General features: G+C 38.7%; 1 protein-coding gene across 12 annotated transcripts in view; it reads right to left on the minus strand.

Moving 5' to 3' along the window:
• Positions 1–5584: 5584 nt before the first annotated feature.
• LOC117301377 (rho guanine nucleotide exchange factor 11-like) overlaps positions 5585–27211 on the minus strand; it is a 98626-nt gene continuing 76999 nt past the window's right edge. For 8 of the 12 annotated variants that reach the window (XM_033785313.1, XM_033785319.1, XM_033785317.1 and 5 more), the window contains 17 exons: positions 26818–26850; positions 24409–24492; positions 23224–23414; positions 22002–22228; positions 20925–21050; positions 20046–20163; positions 19076–19254; positions 18387–18462; positions 17247–17417; positions 16496–16730; positions 15825–15940; positions 15155–15216; positions 14542–14589; positions 13379–13457; positions 12586–12674; positions 11048–12185; positions 5585–6458 (listed from right to left, as the gene is read on the minus strand). In XM_033785313.1, coding sequence (XP_033641204.1) covers positions 6022–6458; positions 11048–12185; positions 12586–12674; positions 13379–13457; positions 14542–14589; positions 15155–15216; positions 15825–15940; positions 16496–16730; positions 17247–17417; positions 18387–18462; positions 19076–19254; positions 20046–20163; positions 20925–21050; positions 22002–22228; positions 23224–23414; positions 24409–24492; positions 26818–26850 — 3409 coding nt within the window. In that variant the 3' untranslated portion in view covers positions 5585–6021. Of the gene's footprint in view, positions 6459–9203; positions 9261–11047; positions 12186–12585; positions 12675–13378; positions 13458–14541; positions 14590–15154; positions 15217–15824; positions 15941–16495; positions 16731–17246; positions 17418–18386; positions 18463–19075; positions 19255–20045; positions 20164–20924; positions 21051–22001; positions 22229–23223; positions 23415–24408; positions 24493–26817; positions 26851–27211 lie in introns of all 12 variants that reach the window. The other 4 variants (XM_033785324.1, XM_033785314.1, XM_033785318.1 and 1 more) reach the window with 4 other exon arrangements.

A 27211-nucleotide genomic window follows, 5' to 3' on the forward strand; every position in this document is an offset into this window, starting at 1 on the left:
AATAACTTTTTGATCATACGCATTTTATAACAAGCGGTTACAGACCAACTCGACCGATCCAAGGCATTGTGTTCCTTTAAACATCTCTTGGAAAGCGGTGCTGACTTCAAACAAAGAAAAGATCACTACAAGTTAAATAAATGAATGTCACACTCATCTATTATGAGCAGTTTTTATTTCGTTAAATTTCTCTTACAACTCTGAACCAAAAAAAGTTGACTCCAAAACATAATCAGGAATTTTAGAAATTCACAAAACTCGGAAAAGGAAAATGACAACTGAAGACGATAACTACAAAAAGACTTATAAATAAAAATATTTACCATGGTGTTGCCATCTTGGTTATTTCTTCCTTTTCAAATCAATGTACTCCAAACCGAGGCTGGAGGGGCAAAGTAGTCTGGTGCTGGGGAAAAGATAGCTAAATGTACATAGGGAACTAGACCAAGTTGGTAGCAGCATGACACAATGATCTTTATCCTGCTTTAAAGCCAGTGGATACTATTGGTAATTGTCAAAGACCAGTCTTCTCACTAGCTGTATCTCAACATATGCATACAATAATAAACCTGTGAAAATTTGAGCTCGATTGGTCGTCGCAGTTGCGAGATAACTACATGTATGAAATAAAAAAACACCCTTGTCACACAAAGTTGTGTGCTTTCAGATGCATGATTTCGGGACCTCAAATTCTAAACTTGAGGTCTCAAAATCAAATTCGTGGAAAACTACTTCTTTCTCGAAAACTACTCCACTTCAGAGGGAGCCGTTTCTCACAATGTTTTATACTATCAACCTCTCCCCATTACTCATTACCAAGTAAGGTTTTATGCTAGTAATTATTTTGAGTAATTACCAATAGTGTCCACTGCCTTTAAGTCACGTTCCCTGACTGCTGGTAGCAAAATATCACATTTAAACATAATGGAGGCCAGACCAGCTTTGATTTGGTTGATATGATTTGAACAAGTGCAAAATAAAATGGTCACACTATGATACACATCAATAGAATTATTAACACTTTTACATTGGAGAGAATACTTGTCAAGGAGCAATTTTCAACACCTCTAATTCCTTTAAATTAGAAAAAGAGTAAATAAAAACAGCTTACCAGACAATAGTTACAGTGGTTTTTAGGTCATTACATTTTACGAAAGATGTAGCATGGTTGTGAGTTTTGAGTACTATAATAGAGTGTGCACCAAAGCAAGTTTGTCGATCATACAGTGTCACTCAAACTCAAAAATCCTTACTCACAAACTTTTACTCACTCAACTTTAATACTAGGATGTATATGTACTCATGATAATGTACACAGCTATTACTCATGTAGAACTCACTCGTGAGTAGTTTCTGGACTTAAAGACACTAGACACTATTGGTAATTGTCAAAGACTAATGTAGTCTTCACAGTTGGTGTATCTAAACATATGCGTAAAATAACAAACCTGTGAAAATTTGAGCTCAATTGGTCGTGGAAGTTGCAAAATAACAATGACAGAAAAAACACCCTTGTCACACGAAGTTGTGTGCTTTCAGATGCTTGATTTCGAGACCTCAAATTCTAAATCTGGGGTCTCGAGACTTGTGGGAAATTACTTCTTTATCACATACTACATTACTTCAGAGGGAGTCATTTCTCACAATGTTTTATACTATCAATCTCTCCCCATTACTCGTTACCAAATAAGGTTTTATGCTACTAATTATTTTGAGTAATGACCAACAGTGTCCACTGCCTTTAACATATTTACCAAATTTCTAGGGATTGTGTCCAAGTGTTTCTGCTTGCAGTCCTGAAACGTTTTTGACTAACAATATTTGGTTGTAGGTCTGGTACTAAAATGCTTCTTGTTTGTCCTCGTATGCATGAAAACTTACTCACTACAACTCCAATTTTTTTTAAATGCAGTAACTACTGCAGTTTTTTGTTTACTATCTGTTTTCTTTACTCCCCTACATACTCGTTTTCTATAACAATATTCTTTATGAGCTGTACATATTAACAACAAAAAATTAATCAATATTTACAGATTTGGTAGTGGTTGTCACAACTTCTGTGACGGGGAAAAATCTTAATTTGTCTCAATACAATGATGAGCTTTTACACAAATTCTACTTAAACGTGTCAACAGTTGAGACATTTCTCAACTAGAAAGCAAAAAAAAAAAAAAACTATCTTGTCCTTCAAATCTTTTTAAAAGAAAATCAAGGCAACATAGTTTGTGCATTCTTTTTAAAAATTGTACTCATTTAAAATCAAATTAATTTGTTTAATTTTGAAAAGATGCCTGAGCCACAGTCATTCAGATTTGAGAATGTTTGACCAGTTCTGAGTAAATCTGGTTTGAGGCGGTTCAAACTGGTTCAAGCCAGTTCTATCTTTACATTAATGCAGCCAGCTGCATATGAATCAGATGCATTAACAAGTGGTTTCATCCAGTTCCAGCTGGTTTGTACAGGTTCGTTTGTATAGCGGACAGTAGCAAATATTGTCACTTTTAAAACTCTACACAAAATTGTCTTCCACGTAATTAGGCTTGATTTTATTGCAACTGCATATCCTTTCATTTTTTGTGGGGACCAGGGGTTGATTTCACAAAGATAAGTGACTTAGGACTAGTTCTAGTAGTTATTTTTTAGGACCAGCCTTAAGTTAAAAAAAAAAACTTAAGGCTGGTCCTAACTGGAGATAAGACTAGTCTTAACTTTTTGTGAAATCCACCCAGACTTGGTTTAAGTTTTGAGCTGTCTAGGACTACTAATCATCGAAGATCAATCGCAAAAATAACCCACAAAATAAAGTTTGCCGGAGTGAATGTTTGTGTTTGTCAGAACAAAAAACGCGGCTTGTTTGTAAGACTCAACTTTAACCTTTGACCTGAACACAGGCAAAGATGCAAATCAAAGCTTTCGTTTTACATAACCCAACTACTTTTTAAGCAACCTGGGCCAGATTTAAAAAATCCAATGAGAAGAAATTTGCTAAGCAGAACGAAATCAGGGTACCAGTTGACAATAAAACAACACAGTGTCTTGGCCGGTGACCACTTTCTTCTGTGCTTAGCAAATATTTGCGCTTATCAGCTCTATGACAACCCTCCCTCCCAAAAGGCAACTGGAGCAGGACACATTGAAGTTTTTTAAAAAGCTATGGAATTATTTTTTTTCCTCGCAAGGTAAAACCAACAACAGCAAGCGCTGCACACAAAACACTCAACATTTAGCTACAGCATTCTTACAGCAGAAATTGGCATTTAAAATAACTGCGATACTTTTTTCTTCTTTTTCATCCATTGATTTAGATCTACGAGACATCTGCTTTAAATTAAACAAAATATTTTACACTTAATTTTGAAAAATTTCATCACAGTGTTTTTTTTTTTTTAAACGGTAAAAAATTTGAATCTTTATAAAAACAAATTTACACAGAGAGTGTGTGTAAAGCATGCTATAGTTTTTACATAATGTAGTTTAATATTCACAATAAGTGATATTCAATGACATTATTACATATAACGAGGCTTTTGGTGAAAACTACAAAATCTTTTGAAAGATCTTTGCTATGCTGCAAGAGAAAAAAAAAGCTTACTAAATTTATTTCCCTCCAAACTCGCACATGACCAAGGAGAAAAGGATAAACACAAATGCATCAATGAATAATATATGTCATACATAAGTACGACAATGAGAAGGGGTGCTATACAGTGGTTTACAAAGCTAAGGGAAAGGGGAAACTTCTTGCAATTCTTTCTATAAATCCCAGGCAAACAAAACAATTCAAGGATTTATTCTTGACAGTAGTATTTTTAAACTCATTGTCAAATATTGTTCATGAAAAGTATAGTTGTTGAAGTGAAGAGCAATTTTTTTGGGACCCAAAATACCACTACCTTAAACATTATTTCTCTCCCTAGCCTTATATGGGTAAAGGCCGAGTCACGCTGCAGCGATAACCAAAACGATAACGATCACGAGGAAAAGAGAGGCATTTTATTGGTTGAATTGCTCCACGCCGAATACGCCCACGCTCATTCGACCAATGGAGTGCGTTCTCTTTGCGACGTTATCGTGATCGTTTTCGTTGCAGTGTGACTTGGTCTGAAAGAGTGCTGGTCGCTTATTTGGGTTCCTGTGGTTTATGGCTTCTGACTGGCACCTCGAACAAAGATATTGACAAAATAGGGATATCGCCAATATAGGGCTAGATAGCTCAGCTGGTAGAGCGCCGGCATGTTAAGCCGGAAGGTTGTTGGTTCGAATCCCACTCTCTAGTCAATTGTTTGTTCAACCCCAAAAATCATTTCAAAATTTACCCTCCCTTGTGGTTTATATTGATAAAAAGATAAATAAGGTGGCTGTGTTTTCCCCTCAATCTTAGCTCAGCAAAAACACTTCCTAAGCGATTTCTATGTGTGTTGCATATCAGAGGAAAAAGTGTATCTTAATTTTGTAATAACCATTTAGTTTGCATAAGGGAGACTTTATGTGACAACACGATCTATCGAGCGTCAATGCATACATTAGGGGAACATTTTACAAGGTGATTTTTGTGTAGCTTCGAAGTGACGCTTCTCATCGGCTTAACAATATTTATGTGCAGCTCATAACAAAGAAAAAAATTAGGATAAATACGTACTCGTTAATTTATACACGTAATCAAGTACTGATGATATAATAAAACAATTCTCTCTTTTTTTTAAGTACTACGTATGTTTTTTTTCTCACAGAGCATCTGCTAAGCATAGACTAAACATGCTTAGCGGACATAAAGTTACCTGCAAAAATGCCATTTAATTGTTGCAACCAGTGCCCCATTATCTGCTAAAGCACAAGTAGCCGCTAAGCAAAGACTAAAAATGCTTAGCAAACATAAGTTACCAGCCCAAATGCAATATCAGTGATGTTGTTGCAATCGGTGCCCCAATATCTGCTTGATGAGATCGAGTCAAGATGTTACTTTTTTGTTTTAATGGGAGAAGATGCTAAGTGGTTTAGGTTGATAAGAAGCTGGAGCGGTCAAAACATTGTTCTGCTTCGCAGAGAGGCAACTGCCTCCATCCAACGTCTTGGTGCTCTTTAAGAAGTCCGTAGAGGATATAGTTTTCCCGACGGAAGTAGATGGGTTTATTTTCTCACTGGAGAAGAACGCCAATTTACTTCCAAGACTTTAAACACAAAGTCTACACGACACCATTCCACAACGAGCTAAGATGTCATTATAAGATCGCCTTTCTTGATTTGCACCGTGTCATCATCACATTTTCGGCAATTAAAGACAGTGTACACTGTTAGTAATTGTCAAAGACCAGTCTTCTCACTTGCTGTATCTCAACATATGCATGAAATAACAAACCTTTGAAAATTTGAGCTCAATCGGTCATCGAAGTTGCGAGATAATAATGACAGAAAAAACAACCTTGTCACACGAAGTTGTGTGCTTTCTGATGCTTGATTTGAGACCTCAAATTCTAAATCTGAGGTCTCGAAATCAAATTTATGTAAAATTACTTCTTTCTTGAAAACTACTTCACTTCAGAGGGAGCCGTTTCTCACAATGTTTATACTATCAACCTCTCCCCATTACATGTTACCAAGTGAGGTTTTATGCTAACAATTATTTTGAGTAATTACCAATAGTGTCCACTGCCTTTAAGAACGGTACCTTGGATAACAAGCCCATCACAATATGCATCATGGTGCTTCGCGAATATCGGGAATGGTGGAAACTGTAGAGACAGCGTGATCGCAGGAGAGGTTTTTTGGGGGTCTTGGCGTAACGAGATTAACGACAGGACTATTCCATTATTTCAGTCGTCCTCATACTTTGCACTGTGACATCATCACACTTCCAGCAATTAAGATCGGTGCATTAGATAATGAACTCATCACAAGATGCATCTGGGCGCTTTGCGAATATTGTGAGCGGTGAAAACTGTTTTGGGAATGGTGAAACTGTAAAGGCAGCGTGATCGCAGGAGAGGTCTTTAGGTCTTGGTGGAAGAGATTCTAACGAGAGGACTATTCCATTATTTCGTAGTCGTCGTCATCGTCATCACTGTCCTCCTCATCATCTCCTTCGTCATCCTCTTCTTCGTTACTGTCCCCATTGTTGTCATTATCGTCCTCGATGTCAGAGTCATTGTCATCCTCAGTGGCATCTACATCTTTGTCTTTATTGGCACCAACATCTTCAACGACGTTGTCACCAATGTCTTGACCGTTGTTGTCACCCACATCTAGACCCTCATTGTCATCTACATCGACACCCTTATTGTCACCAACATCTTGACCCTTGTTGTCACCTACATCTTCAACGACATTGGCATCTAAATCGACACCCTTATTGTCACCTACATCTTCATTGTCACCTACGTCTTCCTTTGTTGGCTCTTTACCATCTCGATCCTCCTTTATTGGTTCAGTGGGTCTTTCATCTTGTAGATCAGTCTCCGGTCCTATACCAAATCAAAACAGAATTTTAAAGTATTATCAAATGTTCTTCATTCTATAGATTTTAAAGTTGATTATTATAAAGCAGCTTAACTTATCTTCAGAACAATCTAAGCACTTGAAACCTAGTGCTATCTCTACATAGCCCGGATCCTTAGCGGTCTCAAGTCCCATATTACAGCCTCAGGTACTATCTTTACAGCCTCAGGTCCTAACTTTGCTTTTGAATGTAAAATTGATCAGTTGGTAACTCAAGGCTAAACTTATCTTCAGAACAATCTAAGCACTTGAAACCTAGTGCTATCTCTACATAGCCCGAAACCTTAGTGGCCTCAGGTCCCATATTACAGCCTCAGGTACTATCTTTACAGCCTCAGGTCCTAACTTTACTTTTGAATGTAAAATTAAGCAGTTGGTAACTCAAGGTTAGCCTCTCGGTTTTCAACCGGAGTTTGAACCTTGAGTTACCTTGGATTAATTCTACAGTTTAATTCTGCAAATTACTTCTTTCACTAAAAGATGCCAGCCACCCTAACCCAGAGCCCCACCCCTGCTTAAACAACTATAGAAAACACTGGTTCGAACAATACAATATACAATGTGGTTACAATACAAAATCATGCATAAATATTTAATAGATGGAAATGTCAAAATGCTGTAAGAATTAAAAATAGAAAAAATAAAAAATAAATAAAAAATAAATCAATTATCAAGTTCCCAAGCAATGATCTTTAATAATTGTGGGATAAAGAATACTTTATATAAATGTTTTTGGTTTCCCCACACACCAATGTGTGGAAGGCATGCTTAGTGGTTTAGTGCTGGCGATATCTACCCTAGTAGAATGCGGGGGTGGTGGGTTCGAATCTCACCAAAGTAGTATGCCTAATAATGTATATTACTAAAGGACTTTGGGAAGCGCTAAGGAATAATTATCACACATTGGTATACCGGTAATTACACACAAAAATACTTCACATTATTCTCGTTTCCAGTATCATTTTACTTTGCAAAATTATTGGGGGAAAAAATAGGAAAAGCGTGACGAGCAAGCAAGTGTAACAAGAAGACGAGAAGATGGTAGGCGTTGCAAGTCTCACACCCATATTCAAGCATTTTGGAGAAATAATACTGATTTCTTAGTAATTGCTTTATCACACCACATGGGCGTCTCAAAGCTCTCATTTTTTTTCTTCGTGCAATGTATGCTGAGCTACATTTTGAAGTATGAGACCTTTTCCGCCATAGCACCTGTATTAAGTGGCATGTCGGGTCGAGTGGCTAAGAGCACCGAACTCAAGCTCTGGGCCCAACTTCATAAAGCCTGCACGCATAAAAACATGCTAAGCACAGAAAAGTATTGCTTAACAGAAACAGCATACCAGCCAAAATTTCCTTAAGTTTACATTGTTGTGACTGGTGCCAACTGATTTTTTGCTTAGCAAATTGGCAAGCAATATTTTCTGCTTTTAAAACAGGTTTATGAAAGTGGGCCCTTGTGACTTGACTCCCGAAACTGCGCAAACAAGATTTTTATTTTGGGTGACACCTTCAGACAAATTGGGACAATACGTGATCCTTAACTTCTCCAATACGTATGAGACTTGCACCGTCTACACAGAGACGTTACCATAGGGTGCGTTCGATTAGCTTCCCTGGGTCGACCCCGCGGTGCTCACTCAGGTGAGCCCCTGACAAGAGCTAATCGAATCATCACTCACCCCCTCGTGGTGACGTCATGCACCTGGGGCCAGCCCCAAGTGACCCACTCCACAAGCAGGGCACTTGGGGCTGACCCAGGTGAGCCCCATGGAATGATGTCAAAGCTATTCGAACGTACCAGGGGGAGATCGGGGTCGACCCAGGGAAGTTAATCGAACGCACCCTTAGAAACGACACAGGGCAACATACATTGAATATAAAGGATGGAAAAGACATGCCAATACTGCAATACTTTACCCTCTTTGAATCAAGATAAAGTACAGATCGACAAAACTGAAACTCAAAACTATCTTCCGCTTTTCTTCCTAGGGCAACAATCACAATTCTCTATTACTCTTAAAATAATGTAAACAAAAGTTGTCTGCTAGCTCTGTATCATGTACATGTAACAGCATGCACTGTACGCAGTAGACGGTACAAACACTGAGCAGTCAAAGTACAGTACAAATATGTCATCAGGTCAGGGGTCAAACTCCACCAATCCAAGACCTTTTTATAAATTTGTGGATTCTTTAAACAGGTTTGGTCTTTTGCCATGATGATCTTAGTATCAAATTTCTTTGCTGAGCAGAAAATGAGTGGGGTACCAGTTGCAACACTGAAACTTTATGGAATTTTGGCTGGTACCTAGTATCTGCTAAGCGAGATCTTTCTGTGCTTAGCACATTTTTGTGCAGACAAGCTTTATGAAGTTGTGATCCACGATTTGTTGTCTACTTGATTGCTAGTGGGCGGGCTAAATGGCCCAGTCCATTCATTTTGAGGGAAGAACAAATTGAATTGAATCCCAATTCAAACTGTTCCAATCTCCAGGCATGCTCATGAAAAAGATCCATGTTAATTTATGCAAGTGTTTGAACCCCGACCTGCAATTTACATATTCACCACCACAGAGAGCACTACCAAGCAATGTACAGTATGGTTGCAAGAGACATATAGCAAACATGCAAATTTATGCGGATGACACCATAATGACATGCAAATAAGTATGCAGATGTACTGATAGCTCTAGAAAAGCAAGTACATACATCAGACAAGGTATGGTGGGTGAGTGAAAGTGATGTTCTTTGCCTGAGAAAGAATTCCTGCAAGAGAAATATATCAATATTCAGGATCCGTTAGGAAGCTCTCATTGGTTAGTTAGCTTGAATAATTAAGTAGACATCAATATTCGTAAGTTATATAAAGTTCTTTAAAGACACTATTGGTAATTGTCAAAGACCTGTCTTCTCATTTGGTGTATCTCAACATATGCATAAAATAACAAACCTGTGAAAATTTGAGCTCAATCGGTCGTCGAAGTTGCGAGATAATAATGAAAGAAAAAACACCATTGTCACACAAAGTTGTGTGCTTTCTGATGCTTGATTTCGAGACCTCAAATTCTAAATCTGAGGTCTCAAAATCAAATTTGAGGAAAATTACTTCTTTCTTGAAACAACGTTACTTCAGAGGGAAATGTTTCTCAAAATGTTTTATACTATCAACCTCTCCCCATTACTCGTCACCAAGTAAGGTTTTATGCTAATAATTATTTTGAGTAATTACCAATAGTGTCCACCGCCTTTAAGTTCTAAAAGAACTGCATCTTGAAATTCTAGCCCCTCTTGATTTTAATATTCAACAGTAGAGAAATAGGTTTATGAATAAACATTATGCATTAAATATGCAAATGAGATTGATCACTTTAAGAGCTTAGGTATTAGTAGAGCCTACATCCAATGAATAAACATGAGTAAGTAAGTGTGTTTACTGATTAAACATGAGAAGTAATTATTTAGTCATGAGTTAGCAAGTGTGTTTACAATGAAATGATACATGAGTGATGTCAAACTAGATGCTTCCAACTCTTTTTGTTAAAAAAAAAAAAGGTGACTTTAAAATTAACCCCCTCCAAAAAAACAAATGAAGAATTTAAAACTCAAAATTTCTCCCATGGTTTTTTCAATACCCCATTTCTAGCAAGCAAGCTGAATTAACATGGGGGTAAAAGACTTTTTCCGGACAGTACTTATATTTTATTTTATTTTATTATTTGTTATTTTACTTATCCACTGGTTGCCCTGAACTAATGTTGACAAGGTCAAAATGAAACCTACATGTAGCAACTACAACTCTCTAAACACTAAATATCAACACTACCATTCTCCAAAAATGTGTGATAGTAATTTTGACGATGTGGCGGAAAAAATGATGAAGAGTAGTGATGTAAAGTCATACATAGATCATCTACACATCATCTACATGAAACTAGGCGTTGAGAAACATCAAAGAACCACATAGAATACCAAGTCTTTCCCCGGCAAGGTTTAAGCTCTCATGGCTCTGCTCACTGCAAATTTCTGCGCTTAAAAAGTCATCTTTGAAATGGGTTAGCGTCAAATGTCTGTGCTTGATATGTAAGCGAAGAATGCTTGCAAGTTCTCGGCAGATGCTCTTTAAGAGATATTTAGAACCCTAACCCACCAGCCACAAGATCAATGTCAAACTCTGAAAGCGCAAAATTTTCTCTTACAATAACCAGAGCCATGAAACCAGCCCTACTCCATTAGAAACAATTGCATCGGACCTCCCCTCTTTTTAAAAATAAGCTTGCTTATTACGTTTTGACAACGAGTTTGACACTGAGCAATTAGTTTCTGGAATACTTTCAGCTCAAAAACTGAGATTGAACTCCTGAACTAAGTCCCGAGTCTATTGTTGGACGGACAAACTCAACACCATTTTTTGAGCTTGCTTATATCGTTATGTAATAAGCTAAACAAGTAATGTCTAGAAAATCTTCAGCTCAGTAACTCCCAGTTGTTTTGTTATGAGATTGAACTCTGCAACTAAGTTTATTGTGTTGTCCACTTTCCTCAGACAAACTCACCACTATTTTTGGTTTCATCAGCTGATCTTAAGACAGTAACCTCCTCCAGCCTACCGCCCTCGCTCCCTTCATCGCAAGCCAAGGAGTCCACAGAGACAAGACTCGTTGGCCGACTCTCCCCCGACGACACATCAAGTAAGGTCTGTGGCGGCGTCGATCCAACGTCCGTTAAAATCATCGCCGTTTTCCCAACGACCTGCGAGTTCATCTCAACATTGACGACATTTTCCAGACTATCCTGATCTAACTGGTCCTGATTGGTCGTCTCTGTCCCATCGTTCATACTCCTCAGTATTGCGTTGGTATCGTCGACTGACGACGAATCAATTTCAGGACTGGTGTTAAGGAAGCTCCCACTGGCGACCACCGTCTCCTGGTCGCTCTCACTGTCTTCGTTTAAGAGGTCATCTAGCCTGGTGGCCATGACCATCGTGTTCTCTAGCGTGCCCGGCAACTCCACCGTCGTGTCCTCCCAGTGCTCCGTATTCGCAATGTTGGGTAACTCTTCTGCAATCTCGGTCATACCCACCTCCTGATCGAAATCAACCAGGCTGCTTTCGGTTTGCGGTTGCCTCACCGATGACGCCTCCTTAGTTCCAGACGTGACGCCGTTCACGGTCGTCTCAGCGCTTATGCCGATTCTTTGCATGAATTGATCGATCTCAGCGCTGTCCACATCCGTGACTTTACGCACCTCTGCCCTCTGCAGGGTGACCAGTCCTTCATTAGAAACCGCCACAGCCTCCTGTTTCTCTGCTTTGTGGAAGTCGGATACCAAGGCAGCCATCATGGTCACCTGGTCTCTGGGTCCCTCATCGACATCCACGACCAAACTTCTCGGTCGTTCCTTTGGGGTGTACCCTTCCTCAGTCTCTGACAACTCTACAGCACCGTATTCCTCCGAGTCTGTCGAGCTTCCACCGGACTCACCGGACAATGATATTCTGTTCTGTGTTGCCTTTGCTTTCTCTTCCGCTGTGCGTTCGCTGTCCTTTGTCCGGACATAGAGGGCTTCCTGTCGTGACCGCCGCCGTTGCTCTTCGAGGTTGCTTTCCGGTTGTTTCAGGAGAGCTTGCTGGACTCGTCTTAGCTCTTGAGTGGCTTGATTGAGGTCGGACTCTAGGCGAAAAACGTCATTCTGTGTCAAGACAAACAAATTAAACAAGGAAAATAAAATAAACTTTGCTTGCATAATCAGGCCCTTTTCTTTATCTCTATTTATTTATTGTTTGTAATGGCTCCACTTCATAGAGCTGCTTAAATGCGAAACAAAAATGCTTAAACTGCTAAGCAAATATGAGCAGGATACCATTCCCATGCTGTACATTTCACATAGCAGTTTGGCTGGTAAGCATTCTCATCAAAACATTGAGTCGATAACCACTGGTTCTTTTTAGAATCAACACTACTCAAAGGAGTTTTCACATGGTGTTACCACAAACCTCTCTTAGTTGGTAAGCATAATTTTGATGTGCTTAGCTAGAATTTGTGCTTAAGCTGCTCTAAGAAACTAGACCCAAGTTGGAGTAATGATTTACCTGAAGGTGTTTACTGAGCTGCTGAATCTTGTCGACTGCTTGTAAGACCAACTCTTCCCTCTTAGTGTCTCGCTTCTCAAAATTAGTTTCTACATCCGCAAGAAAATCAAGTAAAAATTCACAAATAAGGACATGGAGACGGGTGAAAACACATGTTTGAAAGCTTTGGCTTTCGGAACCGTTTTGAAAATTGTTTTAATCCCACATGTATATAAATGTAGATTTATTTTTCGAGATAGTGCCGACAATCTGGTCAGTTTTTATTGCCATTATTTTACAAGTGATTACCAAATATATTCCCTTTGTAGACTCTGGACACTATTGGTAATTGTCACTTGGTGTATCTCAACATATGCATAAAATAACAAACCTGTGAAAATTTGAGCCCATATGGTCGTCGAAGATGGGAGATAATAATGAAAGAAAAAACACCCTTGTCACACGAAGGTGTATGCTTTCAGATGCTTGATTTCGAGACCTCAAATTCTAAATGTGAGGTCTTGAAATCAAATTCAAGGAAAATTACTTCTTTCTCGAAAACTACGTCACTTCAGAGGGAGCCGTTTCTCACAATGTGTTATACTATCAACCTCTCCCAATTACACGTTACCAAGTAAGGTGTTATGCTAATAATTATTCTGAGTAATTACCAATAGTGTCCACTGCCTTTAAGAAAAATGTTTTTTTCTCCCATTCGAAATCATTCTACACCAAAAAGGTCTAAATAGTCTGGCCTTTGAAATATAATATCCACAAACTTATGGAATACATAAACTAGACAACAAATACGTACTGAGAAGAACTTGGAGAGGATCGCTGAGCGCAACAATACCGTTGGCCTTCTCACTTGCTCTTGCTTCAGTAGATGTATCCTACAAAAATTCAAAGGCAAAGGTAAAAATAGTTCCGTGAAACCCCCATCCGCACTGAGTGGATTCTAACGAGGGCGCTATCTTGTGTAAGCAATTTGATAATTTTAACAAACAAACAAATATGAGTATTCATCTAGGTTTTACCCATACATGTATGAGAGAAAAATATGAGTCTGCCCTGTGAATAAATAATTTTACATTTTTTTTCTATGGCACAATAAGGAATTCAAAATAAAGGAAATCAGCTAAACTGGGCCTAATTTCACATAAGCCTGTCACCAAAAAAATTGCTAAGAACAGAAAAGTGTAACTTAACAGAAACAGATTGCCAGCCAATATTACGTTGTGACTGGTGCCCCACTCAATGTTTGCTTAGCAAAGGGATTTGTCAAGAGCATTTTCTGCTTAACAGCTTTGTGAAATTGGACATTGCAGATAAGTTATAGGCCTGGAATATGATCTTTGAGAGGGCTAGTTCGCTTTCATATTCAAAGGGCACTGCTACTCGGAAATCTTAACGTCTTTATGAAATAAGAGATGTTAAATTTGCATCCCATACACCGATGTGGGTTAGCACTGTATACTCAGTACTTTATGAAACTTTTAAGGGGCACCAAAGACAAGGGGCAATAGACCATGGGCAATGACATTAGGCAACAGAGGCCATGCCTAAAGTCGCATGCCTGATTACAAACAAACCCTTTCATTTAAATTCAACTTGGTTCATTTCAAAATAAAACTATGTACTGTACTAAAATCTAAGGACTAAAAAAGAAGAAGAAGGGAACTTTAAAGAGATACAGTATGCAAGTTACAGCTGAAAAGGGAGACACAAACAAATATATGCACAAAACATTTGAAACACAGTCGAAGAATTAAATAGAATAAAAGTTAACTAGAAATAGTCAGACAATGATATTGACAGGCTACATTATACAAAAACAGGAATAATAAAAAGCACAAATATATTAAAATATCAAGTAATCAGTAAGTTCATTCAAATATCAAGTGATGCGTTACAGAATGTGCTAAACATTGGTAAGAGTAAAAATATAGATGGTCAGGAATTTGAACTAAAACTTACATGGAACAAAGATGGTCTGGGTGGAAAGCTCCCTTTGAAACATTTTTGCTTGAAATGAGTAAGCAAAATATTTTGATATTGCAAGTCCAAAACTCAATGTTTGAAAACATTGAAAATAAGGTTCTTGCGACTCCTCTTACCTAAAGATGGTCTTAATGGAAAACTCCCTTTGAAACATTATTGTTTGAAATGTAATACATTTTGAAAAATGAGTTAGCAAAATAGTCTGATATTGCAAGTTAAAAACTCAATGTTTGAAAACATTGAAATGTTTTCAAATATATAGACCCAATGCATATGACGTCACACTCTCAAAAAGGAGGCAGATCATTGGACAATAGCTGTTCTTTGTGCGTAAAAATGAGCGCGTGACCTCAGCGAACTTGTAGCGTTTCGCGTTATGCAAGAGGGAGCTACTGATTTCTTACACAATACAGTAATTTTGGGGTGTCAACTCTCTTTTGTGCATGTTTGTATACGATTTTGACACCCAAAATGACACCCAGGATAGGCACATGTGAGTACCCTTCAAGTATCGCAAGGGTTCTATAGGGTTCTTGTGATCCATTGAAGATTGCACAGGACCAATCAAGACACATTAGACTTCTCTTACCTCTTGTAATGTCTTTGACAACGATGATAACATATCCTGTGGAGAGTCTTGCCTTACATCTTCTGGAAAAAAAATAAAAATAAAAGATAATTAAATATTTTATTTGTAAAAAAGAAAACACCCCATCAAATCCAAATGAAAGTTTTGTTTGGTTGTGTTAGACTGAGTACTGCACTAGTAAACTGATCATGCTTTACATGGGATCAGGCATACCACCATAATCAGAGACCAACAGTTTGGGTGTTGAGTTACTGTATGGTGTTGGACTGAGGACTGCACTAGTAAACTGATCATGCTTTACATGGGATCAGGCATACCACCATAATCAGAGTCCAACAGTTTCGGTGTTGAGTTACTGTATGGTGTTTGACTGAGGACTGCACAAGTAAACTGATCATGCTTTACATGGGATCAGAGTTAAGGCATACCACTAAACTCACAGTCCAATAGTTTGGTTAGTGCAGAAATATTGTTATTCAATTTTGCAAAAACTTTGTATCTCGGCACGTGCATACAACGTTTCATTAATTTCAAACTTGTGCGTAACGGAAGAGCTATTTTAGGAGATACACCATTTGTGCACTGAGAAGACAACATGGTATTTGATTTATGAAGAAGGATCCCACTAAATAACCCAAAAGGTTTTAGGTGTTAACAAATCCAAACTCACCCGCAATCTTGGTGCTTTGTGTAACCACCTCTGGCTGGCTGACTTCTGGTGGATTGCTGATTTCAACGCTTATCGACTCCTCTTCCATCACCTTAGTTGGACCACCCTCCGCAGATCTGGGGAAAAAAAAATAATAAAAAAATCAATGCCTTTCCTCGAAAAGATCACAAGTGTGATTGAGTTGGCGTAGTGGTATCCTTTGATGCTGACTTAAGGGATGAGATAAGCTGTTGAAAGCCTGCGAGCGCGAAAGCTTGCGAGCCCAAAGCCTGCTTATATTATTATTTTTTGTAAAGCCTTACTCTGGAATCTGGGGTGTTCCATATGGTTTTATCTTCATGTTGTTATGAGTTTGACCTTTTTACTGTTTTAGTTAAAAGAAAAAAAAAAAAATCCCCCCCCCCCCCCCAAAAAAAAAGAATTTCCAAGGCCCAATTTCATAGAGCTGCTAAGCACAAAAATTTGCTTAGCATGAAATTTCTTCCTTGACAAAAACAGGATTACCAACCAAATTTCCGCGTGACTTTCAGGATAAGCAATTAACAGCTGAATACCAGTAACAAGCAATTGCAACAAATGGAAATTTGTTTGTTAACCCTGTTCTTATCAAGGAAGAAATTTCATGCTAAGCAAATTTTTGTGCTTAAACGGGGAATAAACGGAGAACTTACGATTTTGATGTGACATCTTCACCTTCTTCTTCGTGCAGATCGGGCATGCTGTTCAAGAGAGAAATGGTGTTGGTATTGACCGGCGTGGTGCCCCCTCGAGCTGCCTTCTTGGCTTCCTCCTGGGTCTTAAGGATCATGTCCATCCATGTCTGCCGTTCCGACATCGAGATGGTTGTAAGCTCATAGATCTGGGGTCCGGCCGTCGACGTACTGACCAGGAAGAACGCTCGTTTGTCTACAGAAGTCAACAAAAGATAGTTAAAGGTACATTAATGAATTGGTAAGAAAAAAACATGTCTAAGATCACAGATTTATATAAAACTTGCCTGGTCTAACGATGACGTTGAAATATTTATGTCTGAAATGTCATAAATCAAACTGATTTCTTGTTGGGAGTTTATCGCTCAGTGACAGTTTATAGATTGTTGAGAAAAAAACTTGAACTCTGAGCACAAAGCATGCGAGTATGCAGACCAATGTTAACATTTATCTTTGGTTTTAAAAGCCCTACTCTGTAATCTAGGGTGTGGTATAAATGTTTTTTTTTTTATTTTATTTTTTTTAGTAAGTTTGATCTTTAAAATGAAGAAAATATTATTATTAATATACCAAAAAAAATGTTGGGGGGGGGGGCCAAAAATACCTGGATTTTTATTATTATTATAATTATTTTTTTGTTTGGGGGGGGGGGGCCAAAAAAAACAAAGTAATTCTGGATTAAAACAGAGAAATCACAACCCTGGTAACTTACTTGTAGCGACCTCCCTGCACAGTACGCTGTTAATCTTAATGATAGGGCTATGAGTATTCTTCTTCTCCTCCAGCTGGGTCGGTACCGTCGTGGAGTGACACTTCATGATGTAACGATCATCTTGCTTCTGGAGTAAGACTAGAATATCCTCCAGAAGAAGTGCATAAAGATCTGCAGAAGAAACAAAAACATATTATTATAAGATGTTGCTGGGGTGGATATACCGACAGAGTATAGCGTTGGGCCACAGACCTTAACAAATCCAACAAGTCCAGTCAGGGTAACGACCACTCTGTGCGTTTGTGTATTTTTACGTTTGTTTACTTCCTTAATTTTACTGTTTTTATAATGTTTAATATTAATATTTTTATCCGTCCTGTAATTGGCACTTGCGCTGTTGGATGTTGGATAATAAAAAAATAATAAAAATTGAAAAAAAAAAAAAATAAATAAAGTACTTTTACTGTGGATCAATAACCAAAAAAGTCCAGCCAGGGATTGAAATACCATTGGACCACAGTCCTGGCCAGAGTAGTAATTTTAGCATTGGGCCAAAAACCCCAACAACCCAACAAGTCCAGTCAGGGTATGGACCACTCTGGCCAGTAGTTTTACTGTGGATCAACAACCAAAAAAGTCCAGCCAGGGATTGAAATACCATTGGACCACTGGCCAGAGTAGTAATTTTAGCATTGACCACTGGCCAGAGTAGTAATTTTAGCATTGACCACTGGCCAGAGTAGTAATTTTAGCATTGACCACTGGCCAGAGTAGTAATTTTAGCATTGACCACTGGCCAGAGTAGTAATTTTAGCATTGACCACTGGCCAGAGTAGTAATTTTAGCATTGACCACTGGCCAGAGTAGTAATTTTAGCATTGACCACTGGCCAGAGTAGTAATTTTAGCATTGACCACTGGCCAGAGTAGTAATTTTAGCATTGGGCCACAACCCCCACAACCCAACAAGTCCAGCCAGGGTACCAGCATTGGGCCAGCAAGTTCAACCGTGGATATTGATCTACCACAGGACCACTGACCTGAGTCCAGTAGTTTTAGCATTGGGGTAGTAACACATACTTACTGGACCAGAGTCCGGTAACTTTACCATTGTTAACCAGTGTTTTTTGCTCGAGCTTACCTATCACTTTTGTTTTACTGAGTTTCCATGTGACTGGTCCGTCGTGAAGGAGCTTCCGGGAAGTTAGCGAAAGGTTCTACAGGGGGCAGAAAGAGGAAAGAATATAATGTCAGTACCAGACATATTATAACTTTTTTTTTTTTTTATCAATATAAACCACAAGGGAAACTGACTGGGTATATTTTGAAATGATTTTTGGGGTTGAACAAAGAATTGACTATAATGGGATTTGAACCAACGACCTCTGGATTAACGTGCCGTCGCTCTACCAACTGAGCTAATCTAGCCCTATGTTGGCGGTGTCCCTATTTTGTCAATATCTTTGTTTGGGGGTGCCAGTCAGAAGCCATACAACCGTTAACTGCCGTGTAGCCAGGGATCACACCCAAATTACGATACAACCTGGGAAGCAGCAGCCAGGGGATTTTTTATGCAAGGCGCCAGACACACAAGGCCTGATGGCCACTTCAAGGTGTGGGCTACAATCAACAATTTTTTCCAGAGGCTGTTGCCACCTTCTCCTGGGGCTCAAACAGGGTAACCCCATACGGGTGTAGGCATGGGTATCATCCATCAGAAGCCTGGCTGCTAGAGCAGAAAGCACTATGTCCCAAACTGTACATAGCAAACATGGTTAAGTGACATGCTTCAGGACACAAGAAACATGCTCTACTGGATACCACAATTACCTTGTACTCGGCAGCAATAGGGTGGTTGGAGCGTTCAAACGGTCCCTTCTCAAGATGACGATTGATGTCCAGCAATCGTTGATGATTCTCGCACTCCTTTACGGCTTGATTGACGTTTGCTAAGAGTTTCTTGGTGCACACAAGCGCCCTTTCTAAGGCAGCATACTCCTTCAATTTAGCTGAGAGGAAAAAGCAATATGAATATTTTATATTTTGTAGCTCAGCAAGAAAGGATTGGGTGGCCCTGTTTGTATCTCAAACAATCCCATTTTGAGAAAATAAGGTTTCAAAATGGAATAACTGCCTTTTTATTTTGGAGATGGGATTGTGAAGTTTTTTGTTTTGTCACTTATCTAATCAAAACAGGACCTTGGTCACACAGACGCCACTCCTACTACAACGTGGCCGAGAGCTTGGCCTATCGTGGTCCAAACGTGGGAGGGTCTCCATGGCTAGGTCGAGGTGGGATCTCCTGTCGGGTAGCTGCACTCTCACCCCATGGGGAGATTCTTTTCACAGAACTCGGGAAAGTACCGAGTATACAATTCTTACACAAATTAGTGTACGGGTAAAAACCAATTAATAAAAACCTGAGTAATTTACGAGCGAGTAAATGAAACATGAGTAATACTCAACAAAGTAAAAAGAAACTTAAGTAATATTAATTTTTGGTTTTTGCTTAAACACCGATGTGTGTTAGCACTGTATACTCAGTACTTTCCCCGAGTCCTGTGAAAAAATATCACAGGCATATTTACTTGGTTGGGATTCGAACCCACTTGCAGTTCTAGAGCAGTGTCTTACCAACTAGACTACTGAAATTTCCGCGGTAGCTAGAGGCAGTTCGAAATTCTATGTTTTGGCTGCGGGTACAATCTGGTTTAACATCTATTAAAACTTTATTAATTTTTCAACGCAGTAAATAAAGCGTGAGTAAACACGAAAGAATAATGAAACATGAGTAACTTACGTTGAGTGTACTTCATAAGGTTCTCGATGAGGAGTGGATACTTGGTTAGTCTCTGCATGCCAGTCGTTATAATGGCCTGCAACGGTAGACGCCTGCATAACGTATTGCCCTCAGCATCCTGTAACAATCAGATCAATAATGGTAGCGACTTGAATTACAACTACGATTTTCAACCAAGGTTTAAGTCGGGATTGCGGAAAAGGGGGACAACATTTGTCTGAAATTTAAAAACTGGTAGTTCAAAATGTTCTTGTACATGTACTAAACATGTACATTTACATGTAAATGACAGATAAACAGGGTGTTCAAAAGCCACCCAGACAACCCTCTGACTAACATGTCTTAAAGGAACACGTTGCCTTGGATCAAGCGAGTTGGTCGTTGAAAAGCAGCTGAAACCATTTGTTATAAAATGCAAATGGTTAGATAGATAATTTAAAAGTAGAATATAATGATCCACACAAATTAGCCTCGAAATTGAGGCCATTTATTGGAGTCAAAAATTTGACTCCCATAAATGGCCGACCGTGTTAGTCGACGAGGTAACAGGAAAACCACGCAATTTCGTGGCATATTTGTGTAGATCATTGTATTCTACTTTTACAACATCTTTCTAACCAAATAAATTTGATAACAAACGGTTACAAACGCCTTTTATAGACCAACTCGACCAATCCAAGGCAACGTGTTCCTTAAAACTAAACCAAGTCCTACAAAACAAACGTTTTTTTATAATATAAAAACATGACCACCAAACTAAATTTGTGAAACTTTTATTTAATTTCACTTTCACAAAACCAATATTATTATATCCCTGTAAGTGGAGGGCATGGAAATAAAACCCAGAGAATTGCAACAAGAATTGTTCTTTTGACTTACGGCAAGAAATTGACTAAGTTTGCTGTCCTTCTTGCGTCTGTTCTTCAACATCTCAAGAGCCGCTTTCTGATTCTGACAAAAAGTGGCGCACACTCGCTTCGCTGTCTCACCAGACTCACCGTCAAACTGTGCAGAAAAAAAGAAATAATAATAATTGGTTCTTATCTAACACATATACTATACCCTAGTTGCTACATCCAAGGCTCAAAATTATGTTCAAATGTTAATCTTGAGTCTGGAATAGACTTGCAATTCTGTTGAGTAATGAACGAAATACACTTAACACCCCAAAAGACAGATGAACAAAATCTTCTCTTACGTGTCTTGGTGCATAATTGTTCAAATAAAACAGTTCAATGAAACTGTGTCAGGGCCCAGGAATTTTTTTTTTTTACAATTTTGGTTCTAGTCTTGAACAAATATTTCTGGTTCATTTAACATTTTGTCTCCCAAATTCAAGCCCTCGGGTTGATTTCACAAAATGTTAGGACTGGTCCTAACTTAGGATCAGTCCTAAGAGATATTAAAAACTTAAAGGCAGTGGACACTATTGGTAATTGTCAAAGACTAGCCTTCACAGTTGGTATATCTCAACATATGCATAAAATAACAAACCTGTGAAAATTTGAGCTCAATCGTTCATCGAAGTTGCGAGATAATAATGAAAGAAAAAACACCCTTGTCACACAAAGTTGTGTGTGTTTAGATGGTTGATTTCGAGACCTTAAGTTCTAAACTTTAGGTCTCGAAATCAAATTCGCGGAAAATTACTTCTTTCTCGAAAACTATGGCACTTCAGAGGGAGCCGTTTCTAACAATGTTTTATATCGTCAACCTCTCCCCATTACTTGTCACCAAGAAAGGTTTGATGCTAATAATTATTTTGAGTAATTACCAATAGTGTCCACTGCCTTTAAGGCTAGTCCTAAGTTAAGACGAGTAACTCGTCCTAACTCAAGTTAGGAATAGTCTTAACTCTTTGTGAAGTTAGTCAACCCCTGTACATCCAAGTTTTTTACAACCAAAACCTTAGTTCCTTCAACGTTTCTTATCTACTATAAAATCTCTTGAACTTACCGTCTTGAGCAGAAACGATCCCACCTCCTGAATGATTTGCGACGTCTTCCGCTCCTTCTTCATGATGTCATTAAGCGGGCCATGGATCTGTAACATCTCACTCAGATTGGGGAACACAGCGTGGATAAGCTCCTTGCTTAGTATCTGCTCCCTTAGCATCGGTCGGTAGAAGACTCGGTCCAGAACCTTCAGGTTACGCACATGGGACTTCTCCGTGTGGAACAGCTCTATGAATGGAGGGGAAGCGGAGCTTTTGGTTTAGACATTTACTCTAACATTGGTCACAACAAACAAAAGTATCAAATGCAATTCAATCTTTATATACAGCCTACAGAATTGAAACATACATATAACATGGCTAAAGATACTCTGTTAAGTTATTACTAACATGCAGGGCAAATAAATTTGAAGCATAGTGCTTTTTAAAATTTACACTGGGACAGACAAGACTAGGACTGGACAAGAACAGACTGGCGGACGAGACCAGTCAGATAATTAAACAGGTACATTGTTTTAAGTGAAACAAGATGATTACAATGACATTTAACAGTTATCACTATTGGCCTAGTACGTTTCCTTGAGAAACCTTCAAGCCTGAGGGATTGCTTTATGCCGGTTTGAAGATTGTTCCACAGATTAAACCATTTGAAATTATACATTTTTTTTATAAACATGGTGTAGTTTTTGAGGAAAGTTAGCACTACAAAGTAATCTATATTACAGCAAACCCTCGTTACATTGTGCAGTCACCGAGAGGTACCCGGGTGCGTTTTCGCAGTCGCAACCAATAACTTTTTCAGTCAATGGCCAGTGATCAACCTATGGCAAGTTCAACAGAAACAGTTATTGGTTGAGACTGCGCAAGACACCCCTGTCTCTTAGCCTTACCATCTGACATCACACTTTGAGGCTCGTGAATAATGGCAGATACTCATTTGACATTGAGACTTGCAACCAATTCACATGTACACCACACTTATTACACAGTAAATATAAAACAGTAAAATCGTTTCATCCAATGAAATCATTAGGCCTGTGAGACCAGTGCCTGTCTTTATCAAAGCAAGGGGAGCAGTCTAGTCTTGGACAGCCTGTGAGTGTTTCTTTCTTAAGATCAGGTTGGTCTTAAGAAGGTCATGGAATTTTGTTCTCGGAGATAATCCCACAACTTCCAGTTCACCCAACACACCAATGAAACACATCCGTTGACCTTTGCCCTTACCATTAATGACCTCTTGCCGTTTGACCTCCTTAGGTTTGAGACGTTTGACGATGTCCTTATCCACAAGGTCTTGCCAGTTGGGCGGGTCCGTCTCGGCCTCCATGTCGGAGTCCTCTCCCTCGTCCTCTTCGATCGGTCGAGACGACAGTGAGTCGTTCGACGCAGACGGGGAATCTTGACTCCTGTCATGCCAATAGAGGGGAACAAAAACCGTGGGAAATTATTAAACAAGGAAGGTAGTGGTAGCACTTAAAGACCAAGTAATTAAATAAAGTGCATGAACTTTCGTAGCAACAACTACTTCCAGGCCTAGACAAAACTCACTCCACCCACAGCAATTGCTGCGGTGCCCTTTGCTTTTGCTGCGGTGCTCTTTGCTTTTGCTGCGGTGCCCTTTGCTTTTGCTGCGGTGCCCTTTGCTTTTGCTGCGGTGCCCTTTGCTTTTGCTGTGGTGCCCTTTGCTTTTGCTGCGGTGCCCTTTGCTTTTGCTGTGGTGCCCTTTGCTTTTGCTGCGGTGCCCTTTGCTTTTGCTGCGGTGCCCTTTGCTTTTGCTGTGGTGCCCTTTGCAAAGGTTCCAATACAAGTTTAGATTTTCTTCATAGCAGTGCCCCTCAGAGGAAAATTGCTGTGCCCCTTTTTAAGAGTGAAGTTCAAGACTTGTACTTGTACTTCATCAGAAGCGAAATTATCATCTAACAGAGTATAAATGGAGTATGAGGTGAACATTTACCAGGCAATTTGATCTTTTGAAAAAAAGGAAGAATATCAAGAACAACGGCTGACCTACATGTAAACATTCAGGCCTTGAATTTGATTCTTGAAGGGGCACAGCAATTTTCCTCTGGTAACGAGCACTTCAACGAGAACTTGTTTTAATTTGTATTGGGACTTTACAAAGGGCCCCACAGCAATAGTACAGGACAACACTGCAATAACTTGGTGTTTAGCTTGGTTTGAAAAGTCCCACTGTGCAATCTGGAGCATTCTATATGAACTCGTTGATACTTTTGTGAAATTATAAAAACAAAAAAATAAAATGTTTTTTCTTTCCTTTTTTGTGTATCCGCCAAACAACATTTATGTTTTAAAAAACCCATCTAAACAGAGGCATGAAATAGCGACATACATGTATAACAGATAGAAATAATAGGGATAAATATATTTAGACATGAAATAGCCACATACCTTGTTGACAGGCTGGAAGATGAGCTGGCATGTGATGTATTATTTAGAGCTGTGACGACGCTATGCCCATCCACATCTACATCACTGATTCAACAAACAAAAGTAAGAAATGTAAGACATTTATCCCTTTCTTCACAATCGCATAAAGTTCAGCTGATGGAAACGACGGTTTATGATCAAAATGTAAATTCGCTTACTAAAGAAGAATCTGCTTAACATGTTACCAGGTTACCAGCCAAATCGTCATGTAACGTATATTGTTTGTGAGTGGTACCCATGTACTCTTAAATTAGCAAATTATTTTGTTAAGCAAGATGTTAGTGCTTACAAGCTTTGCATAAATTGTTGACAGTGCCTCACTTCAAACACTGAAGCTGACCAGCAGCCGATTTCAAAAACGCTAGAATTAATGCCATCTCGAGTTACATGTAGGACGAGGGACGAGTTATTAGGACGAGTAACTCTTCCTAACTTAGGATGGGTTCAATGCGTCCTAACGTCTATGGATACGGAACTACTTGCCAAAGTCGCCAATACGGACCAACCAAATAAACTCAAAAGAAAACATTTTCAATTTGAAAATTCTGTTGACAAAAAAATCACCCTTTTGGAATCTACATGTATTATAATTAAAATCTAAAGTGATAATGCAATGTGAAATCTGAATAACAATGATCTAAATCATGTAGTAGTGGTTAGTAGATGTACGGTGTGACCAAGTACAGAAATTATGTAATCTAGTTTGTCTTTTAGGCATTGTTTCGCAGTGCACAATTCGATAGAATTAGTTAACCCTCTCACTGTTGGTCTTACATTTTCTAGTGAGTTTAACCAAACATTCAAAATGCTTAACAAAAACAGCTTACCAGCCAAAACTACATGAAGTTCAGATTATTGTGAAAGGTTCTCCACTCAATTTTTGCTCAGCAAAGACATTTTTGAAGTAGCATTTTCTGCTTGACAACTTTATCAAATTTGGCCCATGTTTGTACTGGGCAAACACTACATGATATCATAATGCAGGCTGGAATACTTTATATACACCACTCAAACCCATAGTGGATGGTAAGGCAGTAGGAGGGTTAATCCTGTGCAGAGCAGTGTTGAGGAAGAACACTGTATAATGTGTTAAAGGATTTGGGTACTTTTTCAAAATGTCCATAGATTTACATTAAACTTACAGGGTTTGAAGATAATGATAGTGGAAAGCTTCCCTTCAAATTTTACTTACTGAGGTGCTGTAGTTTTTGAGAAGTGAGTAAAACAATGTCATGAAAATACGTTTGTAAATGCTTAAAATAATTTTGGTCTCGTGAGACCAAAATTATTTTCATGACATTGTTTTACTCATTTCCCCAAAACTACAGCACCTCAGCACGTAATATTTTCAGGGAAGCTTTCTACTATCATTATCTTCAAACTGTGTAAGTTACATGTAAGTGTATATTTGTGGACATTGTGTTTTTTGTCCTACAAAAAAATACATACACCCTTTAAACCTACATCCTATAAAATCAAACAGAGATAACTTCTGCCCTTGGTTACAAAAGACCTTTTCACACAACAGAAATTTAGCAAGGGTCCTTTGCTTAGTTTGAGTATGGTTGTGAAGTTTTTCAAAAACGCACCTTGTGTGAAGGGCACGCAAAGTTCAAATTGCCCATCAAGAACAGCAAATGCTAAAATAAAGCAAGGGATCCCTGCTAAATTGCTCTCATGTGAAAAGGGCTAAAGAGTGCCAAGTTCCAAAACACCCAAATGATGATAAAAGAATGAATGGAAAAAGGTGGCATGGAATAAAACAAAAAACACTTGCAAATAATAGAGGAACATTAAGCAAAAAAAACAACAACAAAAAAGCAGAAAGTGCAATTTTGGTAAAAGATGCTTCTTAAGATTTTTGTCAGAATGACCTCATAGTGAATGGGGAATAAATGTTTTGTATGTAATAATAATAATAATAATAACCGTATTTATAACACGCCTTTTGCCAAAGGATACAAAGCGCCAGGTATTATTACTGCAAGGAGTGGGGGCGATTTTTGAGATAATATAAGACCTAATCCTTAAGCACAATGTAATGGTTTACAAGGTGCTGTGGCGCAATATGCTGTGTTTACCAACCAATGTGAATGGGTACCAATCGGTGACCCTTGACCTTACAATGCGCGAGTACATTAACCTTTGACCTTGATTAGACATCAAGGAGCAAGTTCAATCAGGGGACTGTAGTTGAATATTGTTGCCCATTGAGCCATTTTGCCAGGCACCTAGGATGTATTTCATTCATAGAAACAGTGACTAGTGGCTGACAAATGGTCGTCGATCAAACTTGCCCAAGTCTGAAGGTGTCTAACCTTTAACCTTTAACCTTTGTGTGTTAGTGGAATGAGGTGATGTAAAACTTACTCTGTTGATTGAGATGGAGTTCGTTCGTTGGAGCTACGTACATGGACGTTATTCGTGAGGAACAGGGAAACCAAAATCAAGCACAAAGAAAAACAGAAAAACCAAAAAAAGAAAATCAAAATGCAAAGTCGGACGAGCGATGGTTCATGGCTCATACAGATCACAAGAGGGCGCTGCAACTAAACCAGCTGGGAATATTGGTCACACAGAACAAATATTGGTATAAAATGTATCCCACTTCCGACACCAATTGTCACAAACAGCGCCTCTTGTGACCACGCATAAGAGCTACCAAATACCAATTTCCTCAGTGTGTGTCACTTGTATGTATTCATTTATATTAGACTGATTTGATATTATAAAGCAAACAGGAATTTGTAAAAGAATTTCATTT

This window comes from Asterias rubens, chromosome 17, assembly GCF_902459465.1.
Source record: "Asterias rubens chromosome 17, eAstRub1.3, whole genome shotgun sequence".
Classification (NCBI taxonomy): Eukaryota; Metazoa; Echinodermata; class Asteroidea; order Forcipulatida; family Asteriidae; genus Asterias; species Asterias rubens.